This window comes from Lepidochelys kempii, chromosome 14 (assembly GCF_965140285.1).
Source record: "Lepidochelys kempii isolate rLepKem1 chromosome 14, rLepKem1.hap1, whole genome shotgun sequence".
Lineage (NCBI taxonomy): Eukaryota > Metazoa > Chordata > Testudines > Cheloniidae > Lepidochelys > Lepidochelys kempii.
The window spans coordinates 2,766,023-2,779,869 of NC_136393.1; the positions used below are offsets into that span (position 1 = coordinate 2,766,023).

General features: G+C 62.0%; 1 protein-coding gene across 3 annotated transcripts in view; it reads right to left on the reverse strand.

Moving 5' to 3' along the window:
• Positions 1-112: 112 nt before the first annotated feature.
• AATK (apoptosis associated tyrosine kinase) overlaps positions 113-13,847 on the reverse strand; it is a 64,334-nt gene continuing 50,599 nt past the window's right edge. For all 3 annotated transcript variants that reach the window (XM_073311961.2, XM_073311964.2, XM_073311963.1), the window contains 4 exons: positions 10,277-13,754; positions 9,819-9,972; positions 7,750-7,986; positions 113-6,854 (listed from right to left, as the gene is read on the reverse strand). In XM_073311961.2, the coding sequence (XP_073168062.1) occupies positions 6,826-6,854; positions 7,750-7,986; positions 9,819-9,972; positions 10,277-13,754 (3,898 nt within the window). In that variant the 3' untranslated portion in view covers positions 113-6,825. The remainder of the gene's footprint in view (positions 6,855-7,749; positions 7,987-9,818; positions 9,973-10,276; positions 13,755-13,847) is intronic.

Here is a 13,847-nt window from a genome sequence, read left to right on the forward strand (position 1 = left end):
TCCTCCCAGCCCAGCTCCCCTAAGCCATGTTAATAAGCACAAGTGGCTCTGGTTCAAGGCGGCTACCCTGGCCCCCAGCCCGCCCAGGGGAATGATGGGAGGAGCAGTCTGGTTCTGCTATTTTAAAAACTTTATTATTGGCCCAATGATATTTGACACACATGCTGGGAGCTGTATGGAAATCAGCACTGATAAAAAATACAGCAATTATGACCCGTATTGATAAAATATACAATGTACTAGCCTTTCGATTGGAAAAAAAAAAAATAGCCAAGATGCAGCTCTGGCCTCATGCTGCCCCAGAGAGGCAGATGCTTTTGACTCTATAGACCAAACCCTGGGGGTCTGCCCCTAGCTTTCCCCAGAGCCAGAAGGAAGGAATGATGGGGAGATGAAAAGGGATTAACCGTTCCTGCTCCCAGCACAGTTATTAGCTAACCTCCCACCACCTGCCCTGGGACCACGCTTTGGCCTTAGGCACCTTTCAGGCCCAGACAGCCAGGGGTGCGTTGCTCTGCAGAGCAGGGCCATGGCTAACAACCACCGTAGTGCAAAACTTACCTCATGCTGAAAGAAACCCTCCAGTGCCTGACTCCCTGCCTGGCTGGGGCAGAGAGCATGGGAGGCTGATTACTGTGGGAGTAGTAACACTGCTTCTTCCAAGCTCCCCTGCAGCTGGTCTTTGCTGCCCGTGTCCTGCGCCATGGGGCTCCCTCACCCCAAACCAGCCGCTTCAACACATCCCTCATTGCTTTGCCTCACACAGCTCCCACCGCTGTGAGCTGTGTTGTAGGGCTTGAGAGCACTGGGGCCATGGCCTTTTAAAAAAAAAACTCTCCCCAGGTGATGGGGAGGGGCCACTAATTCAAAATATTTACTCCTCCAAGGGAAGAGAAGCAGCAGGCAGTTTGCAGCTAAAGCAGCTCCCTCGTCTAGGCAATAATAACGAGCCAGCTGTGGTTGCACCTGAAGGGCCTAGCCAGGGTGGGATCACAGGGCAGGAGGGGATTTTAGCTCCTTTTCAGTTTGCCTCTACTCTGTGCTAGCCGGGAGGAGAGGTGTGCACATGGGAAGCAAGGCACCATGCTTGCCCCACCCAGGGTGCCGGGGTGGGGTGGAGGTGAGTGTGAGAGGAAGGTGGCTGCTCACACACACAGGCTGTCGGTGCTCCAGGTGCAGCCTTGACCGAGTCAGCAAACAAGTGAGCAAGGAAAGACGTTTTAAAAAAGGGTTAAATTACAAATGCCTCATGGCGTAGACTCAGGATTAGAGCCCCAAAGGGTCATGCTGCAGCCAGGGGAGGACAGGCGCGCTAGGCCCAAGACCCAGTTCCCTGCTTATTTGCAATGGGAGGGTGAGCTGGTGCCAAGACTCTGTGGGCTGAGTCAGCTTCAGCTGGGGCAGCAGACGATGCCGTGGCCCATCACCCTGGTGAGGAGGTGAGGCTGTTAATTAAACACCCCACCAAGCTGATGGTGCAAGGAAGCACCTGCTTAGTGCTCAGCCGGTGCTCAGTCTTTGGAGCCACCTGCACTGCTCCAGCCCTGATGAATATTTAAGAGCAGCACATGGCAAGCCCGTGTGCTGAAATAAAGGGGCCTCAGGCGAAGCTAAATGCTGATGAGTCTTTTCACTGTTATTCTGCCTACGTCTTCCCACATGCAAGGCAGCCAGTGGCTCTTGCACCAGTTCACGCCCATGTGGCGCACTGAAGTGCGGTAAGCTGCTTGCGTGGCAAAGGGCTGCTGGCACGTGAGTCAGTATTGCTCGACAATAAATGCAGCTGCTGACTCAGGGCTGGGCTGCTGGTGCTCCAGCCAGGGGTTTCTGACCGTCCTGGGACAGGGAATAAGCCGAGGACCAGCAGCAACCCAGCTGCTCAGGGCTTAGAGGCTGCCATTAGCTCTAGAATTCATTGAACGTGTCCAGAGGTGACCGCTAATTTCCACTTTCAAATGGCCTTTGACAAGGTCCTACACAAGAGGCCGCTAAAGACGCTTGGGGGCAGGGTCCTGATGTGTGAGCAGCAAAGTGTTGTCATGGCTTGGCGCCTGCCCGCACAGACCAGGCGTGCATGGCTCCTTTGCATCACTGCACAAGGCTAAGAGCAGGGGGCCTCTCGGCACCAGCCTCAGGCCTGTGATGTGTGTAATAAGCTGGCCGGGGGGGGGGGGGGGGGTGAGCAGGGAGCTAGCAAACTACGCAGCTGGGAAGTTATTTAGTCAGGATGGGACAGGAGCGGGAGGAACGTGAGCGAGCGTGAGCCCGACACACACCAGGGGAACACGCTGACAAATGCAATGGGCTGGAATGCGCATGGGAAGAAAAAAATGAAACGCCTTGCGCAGGTCGCTGGGTGGCAGAATAACTGGCTCAGCTGAGCCCGCAGTGCCGGGCATCGGCGTCCACAGCACAAGGGCCTGGGCAGCTGCCGTCAGGCACTAACCCACTGGAGGGCTCTATAAGGCCTAGGCTACAGCAGCAGGGATGATACACTAATGCAGCGGTTATTAACAGTGGGTCGCAACCCCATTTTAATGGGGTCGCCAGGGCTGGCATTGGACTTGCTGGGGCTTGGGGCTGAAGCCAAGGGCCGAGCCCCACCACCCAGGCTGAAGCCCTCAAGCTTTGCCCTCCTACCCCCCCCACCCCCTCCACCCCGGGTGGCAGGGCTCGGGCTTCGGTTCCCCCTTCCCGGTGTCATGTAGTAATTTTTGTTGTCAGCAGGGCCGGGGGGGAGGGGGGTGTCGCGGTGCAGGACGTTTGAGAACTCCTGCTCTAATCGAAGTCACTGGGGTGGCTCCATCTGGAGCCTGTGGACTGTGCTCATTACACTTCCAGCCAAAGGATACCGCAGACCATGGGGAGGGAGGGGCCAGAGGAGGGCAAGGAGAATGAGGCAGGGCCAGGAGCGGTCTCAGCAGACGCGCAGTGCAGCTTGGGCCCTTCCTTAGCGTGGAGACAAATAAGAGGGGCCAATGCTAATTTTCTACTGACGGGGCTAGCGACGCGAGGGGTGGAACAAGGGCCCATTCCTTGGTGGAGAAGTCAAGCACCCGAACAGGAAATATTTTCTGCACACGGTGTAAGTAGCCTGTGGCCCTGGGAAGTCGGGCAGCCCACAAACGTACCAGTCAAGAAGGGCTTGGTCATGGCTAGGGAGCCAGACAAGCCAGCGTTGTCATTTATGCTGCCAGAAATGTTGGCAGGGATCTGACATCAGCGGCTTCAGGGCTGACGCTGCTCTCTAGCTTCGAGAGCCTTGCCGAGCCCCAGCCTGGGGGCAGAGTAGCCAACAGCTGTTGCTCCAGGGTTCTTACACCTTCCTCTAAGACAGCTGGCACTGGCCATGGTCAGCCCCAGAACACAGGGCTCAAGTCCTGCACCCATGGAGGTTCACCAAGCTCAGGCTGGTGTCCTGGGGTCAGAGCGCACCGCTTCTTGCTCCAAGCCCCGGCTGCTTGCTCAGCTGCCTCCCATCACTCCAGCAGTGCAGCCCCAGGGCCAGCAAAGCACTCGGCCTTGCATCCCTGCTGCGTAGACCAATCCGTCATGCCGCAAAAGCACCAAGGAGCCAGCGGCTCCCTTTGTGCGCTGGGACACTGACGTTCCCCCGTGGCAGCGACAGGGTGAGCCAGTGAGCACCCAGCACGCTCCATGCAATGCTGCTGGAGACTGACACAGGTGTAAATGGGTTAGCCTTTTCCTAACGTCTGCAAGTGTTGAGCCAAACCCCTGCCAACAGCACTTGGCCTTTCCGTAAAACGGAGGCAGGCAAGTGCGAAGGGCCAGCCCTGGTCTCCAGCAAACAAAGGCAGCTGCCCAGTGGAGCCCCAAATGCTATGGGCAGTGCAGACAAGAAGTGGTCAGCGGTAAGTGAGCTCCCTCGGGGGCGGGCACAGGCTTGCAAGAGCAACATGGAAAGAATCAAACCGGCTGTCCCTGGCAGTGGAGGACACGTCCCCTGGGACTCTGCCCTGGAGGGAGAAAGGCTGTCCTGGCTCGGGAGAGGGCGCTGCAGCAGACCACGGAGCAGGGCTTCGCCATCGCTACGGGGGCAGTCACCACTTATGCAGAGGGATGGGGCCAGGGCCTCTGCCCCGTCTGAGCCCCCACATAGCGGGAAGTGTGTTCTGTGCAGGGCCGTTCCTGCACTCTCCCAGCCAGAGCCAAGGGCCTGGTCTCTGGGCTGGCCCATACAGGGCCTGAAGGAACGGTCACTGGGACGGAGGCTGCACATCCACATGGACGTGCATCCAGCAACCCCCGTGCCCCATGGAACAGGAGGGGCTGGGGCTGCTAGTCCAACCCACGGGCTGGCAGAGGATGCTGGGCCGGTGGGGAGGCCGAGGTGAGCTGCGGTCAGGGCGGGGGCAAGGCACAGCCTCTTACTTCCCAGCGGCACGTGCAGAGCTCTCCCCACCCCTCCGAACGGTGACTGTGCAAATGGCAGTCCCAGGCATCCCTCACACCAGCGCGAAGCAGGGCCTGGGCCATCAGCCTGGCACCGCCTGCTCCAGAGGTCACACTGCGGCCCTGCCTTCCTACCCTGGCAAACCCACCGACCTCGCTGCACAGGGGCCAGGCCATGCAGGTAGCCGGGGCAATGCGAGGGGAAACAACCCAGCCAGGAGCAGCGGGAGGCAAGCAGAGCTAGGGACCCGGGGGAGGAGCCGATGGAGGGAGAAGTTAAAGTGCTTTTCATGCCCCACAGTCACAATCCAAGAGTGAAATGCCCATGGAAGCCAGCGCCATTCCACGGGGGCGCTAAGTACGGCACCGTTTGCTGCCTCCACCAAACACACAGCACTCCCCAGGCACGACAGGATCGAAAACAAAGCAAATTCAAACAGCGATGCCACACGCCCCCACCCTTCCCAGAGACTGCAAGCGGGCAAGGCCAGTGATGGGGGGGCTGATTTCTCACCTCCGCGTTTGGTCTATAGGCTCAAAAGGAAACAAACCCCTGATTTCGAGGCTGCTCTCTGCTCCATTTAGTCTCTTTTCCTTCGGGAAGTCGGAATTGCACAATTATCCTAAGCCTCGAACAAATAAAAATGAAAAACAACAGAGACCTCGCCCCTCGATAAACTCTTTGGCAACAATAACTTACATCACATTGGAGTTCGTTCAGCCGACAGCAGCTTTGTTCGGTTTTACAAAAATAGTACAGATGGCAGTTCCCCCGCTTAGCGGCACACGTGATGCCTCTCAGGAGCACACGGCTACCAGCTCTCCGGACACGCACCACCTGCTGGTATGTCTGGCACAGAACTGCCCCGAAGGCCAAGCCCATTGGTGCCAAGCACCATGCTGCCAGCCCCACTCCCAAGGAGAGCACTGGGCTCCCGTGCCCTGGCCTTGCCCTCTACTGCACAGGGTACGATGCCAAGAGGGCTTCCTTTACAGGTGCGATATGAGCAAAACCCTGCTGCGTAGCAATCACAAACACCTTAGGGTACAGCCATCCCTCAGGGAGGAAACATGGCCAGATAATAATACTTAGCACTTAACAGAGCACTTGCTAGGCATTAAGGCTGCCATCCTCACATCACCTCCTGCAAGGCAGGGCAAGCAAGTATTATTATCCCCATTTTACAGATGGGGAAACTGAGGCAGGGAGGCTCAGTGACTTACCTAAGGCCACAGAGGAGTCAAGGGAGTGCGTGTCCAAGCTGGGAATGCCTGGCTCCCAGCCCAGCCCTGTCCTTGGACCTGTACCATTCTACTCAGCGATAATTCTGGGGCAGGCAGGTGCCACACCTGGGCTTCAGTGACACTAGAAGAATGGCAGGGCCCCACCCAGGGAGGACACAACTGGGAGAAAAGCAAGGAGGACAGGTCAAACAAACTGCCCTTACTATGCAGCTCCTAGGGGGCTCTTACCAGATGCCCTGCGGGGGAGCCGGAGATCAGAGGCAAGGGGCAAGTGCTGTTAGCAAGAGAATTCTGGAAAAGTAAATCACAGAAAAATAAATGTCAAGAGCTTCCTCTAATCACCAGTGATCAGCCTAGGGCGTAGGCGGCATTCAGGGGGTTTGGACTCCCCCCAGGCCTTCTCCCCAGCTTTTCCACGGCTCTTTCCCAAGCCAAGGCACGTGGGCTGTCTGTGCTAGGACCCCGTTGCCACTGCCGTAGCTATGGCTCCTTCCTGACCTCAGCAACAACATCAAGCCCTGCTGTCCCCATCCTGGGCCCTCCTGTCCCAACAGCTCCAGAAGCAGGAGGCAGAACAGTGCTCAGAGGAGGGGGCGAGTGAAAGATTACGAACACCCAGCAGGGAGGCGGAAGACCATAACCAAAGACGGGCAGTGCCCTGTGACCAAAAAGCCAAGTGCCCATGCAGCAGAGAGCATGGGTGGAGTGCCCCGCCCATCTACTGACGTGAAAGCGCAGGAATACCGAGTTGGGCACAGGAACAGGGCGAGTCTGGACTCGTCTCAGGAAGCCGGGGAAGAGGCGGGGCAAGAAGCTAGGAGGTGTGAGCTGCTGGGTCGCAAAATGGCCAGCGTGGCGACTCAGTGATGTTAGCACGGTCACAGCGCTACCCTTTAAATGCTATAATCTATAGATGTATATTTATACACGCACGCACCCACCCACCCACGCATACGCACGGTCATCACCAACCGCCTCGCTGCAGTGCCACCGGGAGCGAGTCCGGCTAGCAGCAAACAAAATCCTTCCGATAAAATCTGCCTAGAAAAATAGAGCAAGGTCCCAGGAGCCCGGGTGCTGTGCCTGGCTCCCGTCCTTCAGCCTCTCTCCTTGGCCCTGAGGCCGACACCGAGACCAGGAGACCTCCACGCAACCATGTGGGCAGGCTCAGTCTCTGTCACCATCTTCGCTGCTGCCTGGAACAGAGACAGAACGGGCAGCGGTAGGGATGGCCCGGGGGCCTGGGTCTCAGCACTTTAGGAGCCAGCCCACAGGAATGGACATGTCACCTCGACAGAACCAGCCCACCCTACCTGGTAGGGCTGGCTGCCTACACTGAGTACAACACGGAGGTGCCAAGTCCACCACTCCCAGCCAACAAGGGCAGCGGCTTTGCGATGGTATGGGGCACCGACATGGCCCAGCCACGTTCATGCCAGGCAGCCTCCTTGGGGGCTGAGGGCCTGGGGAGGAGAGACTGATGTCACAGGGACAACATTTCAGCTCCAGTTCCCAAGCTCAGCAGAACAGCTCGTTTAGACAAGCAGGAGAGCTGGGCCACAAGGGCCTCACAGGCCCAGTAAGGACTAATAGTACTGGTGAGTCCAGCCATTAACTCGCTGAGCCACGCAGCACGGTGGGCACACCCATCTCATACATGGGGAAACTGAGGCACGGGGGGTGGGGGTGGGGGGTGCTGTGACTTACCCAAGGTCACTCAGCAAGTCAGTGACAGAGATGTCTGTAGAACCCAGCCAGGAGTCCTGGCTCCCAGTTCTGTGTATTCCCTCCCTAAGCCTGCAGTACGTCTACAGGCGATGAGCTCCCTGATTTGGTGTTTGGGGCCCCCTAGGGGAGAGGGACTTGCCAGTATCAGAGTTTGAGTGGACTTCAGGAGTTCGTGGCTCCCATTCTGGGTCCAAACCACCCCACTCTGCTTCCTATAACAGATCCCAAGGCAACAAGACAGGTCCAGGGCTGCAGGCAGACCCAGCCACGCACGGCACACTAGACAAAACAGCTCAAAGAGAGATGGCTCCAAGTCTCATCATCAGCTCCCCATTGTGCTGAGCACCCAACCTCAGCCCTCACCTCCTACGGACTCTATATCCGAGTCAGAGACGTGTGTGATGGAGAACCTGGACACCGGCGCAGCAGACACGGAGAACCGGGAGAACTGGATCGGCAGCACCTGCTTCTGCACTGGGACCAGCGAGGGAAGGCTGGGGACGGCCGAGACTGGCGTCACCGGCGTCACCGTCAGTGAGGACATTAACGATGACTTCACGGGCATGAGCGGAAAGTCGTCATCCCACTCGAATCCACTGCCTGGAGAAGAAAACGACACAGTGACACACCAGGGAGCAGCCTATTGCTGCTGTGCCCCCTGTGCCCACTCCACAGCCTGCCGGCCCTTGGCCAGGCCCATCGCTCCCGCGCCCGCCGCCCCACCTCAGCCTGCCGGCCATCGGCCACGCCCATCGCTCCCACGCCCGCCGCCCCACCTCAGCCTGCCGGCCCTCGGCCAGGCCCATCGCTCCCGCGCCCGCCGCCCCACCTCAGCCTGCCGGCCCTCGGCCAGGCCCATCGCTCCCGCGCCCGCCGCCCCACCTCAGCCTGCCGGCCCTCGGCCGGGCCCAACGCTCCCGCGCCCGCCGCCCCACCTCAGCCTGCCGGCCCTCGGCCACGCCCATCGCTCCCACGCCCGCCGCCCCACCTCAGCCTGCCGGCCCTCGGCCAGGCCCATCGCTCCCGCGCCCGCCGCCCCACCTCAGCCTGCCGGCCATCGGCCACGCCCATCGCTCCCACGCCCGCCGCCCCACCTCAGCCTGCCGGCCCTCGGCCAGGCCCATCGCTCCCGCGCCCGCCGCCCCACCTCAGCCTGCCGGCCCTCGGCCGGGCCCAACGCTCCCGCGCCCGCCGCCCCACCTCAGCCTGCCGGCCCTCGGCCACGCCCATCGCTCCCGCGCCCGCCGCCCCACCTCAGCCTGCCGGCCCTCGGCCAGGCCCATCGCTCCCGCGCCCGCCGCCCCACCTCAGCCTGCCGGCCCTCGGCCGGGCCCAACGCTCCCGCGCCCGCCGCCCCACCTCAGCCTGCCGGCCCTCGGCCACGCCCATCGCTCCCACGCCCGCCGCCCCACTCAGCCTGCCGGCCCTCGGCCAGGCCCATCGCTCCCGCGCCCGCCGCCCCACCTCAGCCTGCCGGCCCTCGGCCACACCCATCGCTCCCACGCCCGCCGCCCCACCTCAGCCTGCCGGCCCTCGGCCACGCCCATCGCTCGCGCTCCCGCCGCCCCACCTCAGCCTGCCGGCCCTCGGCCACGCCCATCGCTCGCGCTCCCGCCGCCCCACCTCAGCCTGCCGGCCCTCGGCCACACCCATCGCTCCCGCGCCTGCCGCCCCACCTCAGCCTGCCGGCCCTCGGCCACACCCATCGCTCCCGCGCCCGCCGCCCCACCTCAGCCTGCCGGCCCTCGGCCGGGCCCATCGCTCCCGCGCCCGCCGCCCCACCTCAGCCTGCCGGCCCTCATCCAGGCCCATCGCTCCCACCGCCCCACCTCAGCCTGCCGGCTCTCAGCCGGGCCCTTTGCTCCCACTCCCGCCGCCCCACCTCAGCCTGCCAGCCCTCAGCCAGGCCCATCGCTCCCACTCCCGCCGCCCCACCTCAGCCTGCCGGCCCTCGTCCAGGCCCATCGCTCCCACCGCCCCACTCAGCCTGCCTGCCCTCAGCCGGGCCCATCGCTCCCACTCCCGCCGCCCCACTCAGCCTGCCGGCCCTCGGCCAGGCCCATCGCTCCTGCTCCTGCCGCCCCACCTCAGCCTGCCAGCCCTCAGCCAGGCCCATCGCTACTACCCTGCCCACTGCCCCCCACAGCCTGCCGTCCCTTGGCTGGGCTCATCATTACGGCTGTGCCCACTCTCTCCCTCAGCCTGTGGGCTCTCAATTCGAGCTCCATCCTAGCACAGTGCTCCCACTGCAGTCCATGTGGATTCGCCTCCGGATTCTCTGGGGCCTTGTGCTATTGCCACCTGACGCCTGCCATGCCCAGGGGAAGCAGGCCTGGAGGTGGTGGGACAGGGGCCCATGCCCAGAGCCACTGGCAGTTATACAGTTGCATCGCTCCCCAGCTCTGGGCACTCTGCCCACCACGAGCCCTCACTCTCTTCAGAGGCGTTGCCATCCGAGGAGTCGTCAGATGCGCTCAGTCTGTCCACCGGGCCTGTGGGGCTGATGCTGTTGCTCTGTACGGGCTGCGGCGAAGGGGCCGTGACCTCTGGGAACGTCTGATCACTGAGCTCCCGAGTGGGACTTTCCTGGACATTAAAAGACACCTTGGAAAATCACCCCATAAAGACACATGCCTGAGAGCCAGGCCGCGAGGGTGCTGCCACCCCAGATATTCCAGTGTGTGCCCTCGGGGGCCTGGCACCCACTGACTGGAAAATGGATGGAGGCCCCTTGTCACAAAGGCCTCCCCAGTCTTCCCAGCTCAGTTGGGCTGGGATGTGGAGGGAGCTGGGGACAGAGCCCTGGGACGCCCTCCCGGCTGGTGCCAGTCTGCTGCCCTCCTGAGCTCACTGCGCGGGAAGACAGCGACTAGACCCCAGGGCTGCTCACCTGGTCAAAGAGGTAGACAGTGACGTCGTCGTAGAAGGACACGGCCTTCTTCTTCCGCTCCAGGTCCTCACAGAAGGCCTGGGACAGCAGGTTGGGCATCTTGAGCAGGCTGCGCAGGTTGCTGGCGCTGTGGCTCTCAGCCACCACAATGGGCACAGCAGCCGGCTCGTCCTCGCTCTCCTCACTCTGCTCCTGGATGTTGTAGCAGCGCAGCTCCTCGTCCGACTCGTCGCTGTCCTCGGTGTCCTCCTCCTCCTCCTCCTCGGGCTCCTCCCGCCACTCGGGGCCGGGTGGCCGCAGCTCCGCGTGGGCCTGCCACAGGGAGAGGTCGAGGGACAACTGCTGGCCCTGAGCTAGTGACAACTCTTCTGCCAGGGCCCTGCCAGGACCCTCCTGTGCTTCCCCTTCTGGGGCCACTCGCACCCCTGGCTCCTCTAACGGGTGCTCTGGCCCCTCAGGCTCGGAGCTAGGAGCCACAGCCTCACCCAGCGGGCCTGAGAGCCCCTCCTGCATGAGTTCTTCCCCACCAGCTTTGGCCAGGACCAGCAGGACTGGGCCCTCCGGGCTCATTACCATGGGTGACAGGAAGAAGGACTTGCATGGCACGGACCCTGCTGGGATGCTGGGGATGGCAGGGCACTCCTCCCAGCTCGTATCTCTGGAGCAGTCTGAGTCTGGTCTGTGGCCTGCAGCTGTCTCCTCAGCCCTGGCGGCACCTTCCGGCTCCAGCTCTGGCTCTGGGTGGGCAGCCTGGACACTCCCTTCCCTGGGGCTCACCCCTTCACCTGCCATTGAGAAGCCTACACCAGCAACTCCAGTCCCCATGCTGCAAGCAGCTCCCTGAGGGCTGTCAGGGGTGTGGCAGGGCTGGGGTGGCTCCTCCCCATCACTGTTTTGGCTCGGGGCTCTTCCCAGGTCTTGTGCATCCAGTTGCGAGCACCCCGCCTCCCTGTCCGGCGCTTCAGACCCATCGCTGTCCTCATCTTCCTTGAGGTACCTCTCGGCGTCGGTGTCGTAGTCTGAGAAGTAGGCTGAGTCACGGTACGGGTTCTTCTCGCTCAGGCCGTGAAGCTCAGCGCTGAAGGATGAGGAGAGGTGCATCTCTGAGGCCACAACATCTCCTTCGCCCGCTGCCAGGCCTACAGGCGACTTCCCCAGGTGGGTGAAAGTCTCTGGCTCCCTGGGCTCATGCGGCTCCTTTAGGATAAACTCCGGGGACTCATAGTTCTCGGTGTCATAGCCGCTGTCCAGGGCCTTGGGCTGGCTGGAGGGGATGTAGCTGATGGGGCTGAAGACTTCGCAGGAGCTGGCTGTGGATGGGATGTCGAGGGATTCCAGGGAGTCCGGCGTCCCCACCTGCTTCTGGAGAGACTTGAAGGATGGGATCACGTCCACTCGTTCCACGAAGTCTCCGGAGAAGTCAGTGAATACACCAGACGTGAGCTCCGTCGTATCTTCGTCGCTGCAGTCATCCATGTCAGGGAAGCTGGTGCTGGAGAAGGTCTTGTCTGGGGTCCGGTCCAGGTCACTTGTGATGCTCTTCCCACTCTGCACTGCAATGTCTCCGGGCACTTTGCCAGCTGCCTCAGAAGCCTCTGAAGGGATCTGGGTGCAGTCTGCACAAGAGTTGCCTTCTGTGTGGGCATACGGGACAGCCCACTCCCCAGGACTTAGCAGGAGGGCTGGCCCCTCAGCTGGCATAGTGGTGCTCTCAGATAGCTGGCAAGCTGCCCCTGTCTCGGCATGTCCCGTATCAACAGGCCCTGGTGGATCCATACCCCTTGGCTGTGGCATTTGGGCATGGTGATTCCCCTCCCCTCTCTCGGCTTGTCTTGATACTGTGCTGGCATCATCCAGGCACGTCTGGGCTGCAGCTCCGGCCGAGGAGTCTGTAGGGAGCGCTGCACCGGAGGCACGTCGTGATCCGGAAACGCCGGCCAGCGCTGTGTCTTCCAAAAGGTCGAAAGCGGATGAGTCATGGCTCTCCCAGTCTCCCAGGCCGTGGGGGGAGGAAGAGGAGGAAGAGGAAGAGTCCTCTTTGTTGCTCGGGGTCCTGCGCTGCCCAGGATCCAAGCAGAAGCTATGGTTCTCGGTGAGGGGCTGGTCCTGCAGTGCTAGCTGCAAGTCCTTGACCAACGGGCTCCTCCTCTCCTGCAAGGCGTCCCTGAGCCGGGCCTCGTCACGTGGCACCGAGTCCAGGGGCTCGGCCATAAGTCCCCGGAAGGTGATCATGTGGCGGTAACACCAGCTGTCGTTGGCAGGGGGCTCGCAGGGCGGAGGGGGGCAGTTGCTGCTGTTGTTGTTGGCCGAGCTGTTGGACGTCCAGTGCTGTCTCTGCACCTCTGTGTTCACATCCTCTGGGACCAGCCCGCTCACGTGCTCTCTGCTCCCGCACTGGGGGCTGCCACACGGGCTCTCCTCACCCAGCTCCAGGGTGATGCAGTCCAGCCTGGAGCCCTGAGTCCTGCTGGCCACCTTCTGCCCCACACACTCCAGCAGCCTCCCCCCCAAGGGGGCTGGGTGGGGCTCCTCATAACCCGGGGGGCCGTAGGCACAGTTCACTGATGGGGAGATGCCCAGAGGGTCCTGAAAGATGTTCTTCCGGAAGCTGGGGACCTGCCACTCCTTGCTGCCGGCCTCCAAGGGCTCCTCCTCCAGCAGGTAGTGGTCGGCGCCATTGCCTGGGGATGGCTGGTAGTACGGGGGCTCCTGGCTGTGGCATTGGTAGGGGTAGTAATCGGGATGCTCCCAAGAGCCCTCGCTGGGCGGGGCGGGGCCCAGCAGGGGTTCCATGGTCAGGGAGCCAGTGGGGCTGTTATCTGAGTCATACGTGCCACTGTCCTGGCCCCCCTTGGCTTGCCAGCGGGACCCCTTGGCCGCGGAGCCATACTCACAGTTGGGGCTGTAGGAGCACATGGCATAGTCCAGCTCGGTGCGACCCTCTGAGGGCCCTTCGATGCGGACGTAGTACTCACTGCTGAGCGAGGGGCTGTGGGCGCCCAGGGTGGGCACCACGCTGGGTGCGTGCAGGCTCGGGCAGCCCTGCTGCTTGCACTCGTAGCAGGACGGCGAGACGCCAAGACTCAGCCGCCCCATGGAGCTGGTGGGGCAGTACAAGTCCTGGTACTGGGCGGCACTGCTCGGGCTCAGGGCCCCCGCGGGCACCTGGAAGCACTCAGCCTTGCTGGGCTCCCACTTGTACTCGAAGTTGAGGCCCTGGCTGGTCTCCATGACAGTCAGGACGTCGTCCCCGTCCGAGTGGAAGCCTTCGGCAGAGAACTGCTCCAGCAGCGGGAAGGAGGAGACCTCAGTGCTGCGGTGACAGCTGCTGTTGGGCTTCATGGAGTTCCAGCGTCTCTCGAACTCCTCCTCTGCCTCCGTCGCCCCCTTGGCACACAGGTAGGAGAGCAGCAGGTGCACCTCTTCCGCGGTCGGCCTCTGCTCGGGCTGCAGCCAGCAGAACTGCATCACCTCATACCTGCGACACAGAAGGACGCTGGCGTCTGTCCCTGCACAGCGCCCCCGCCTGCCTGCGGCCGCTCCGGCAGGAGCCTATGGCTGCACGCTCCCC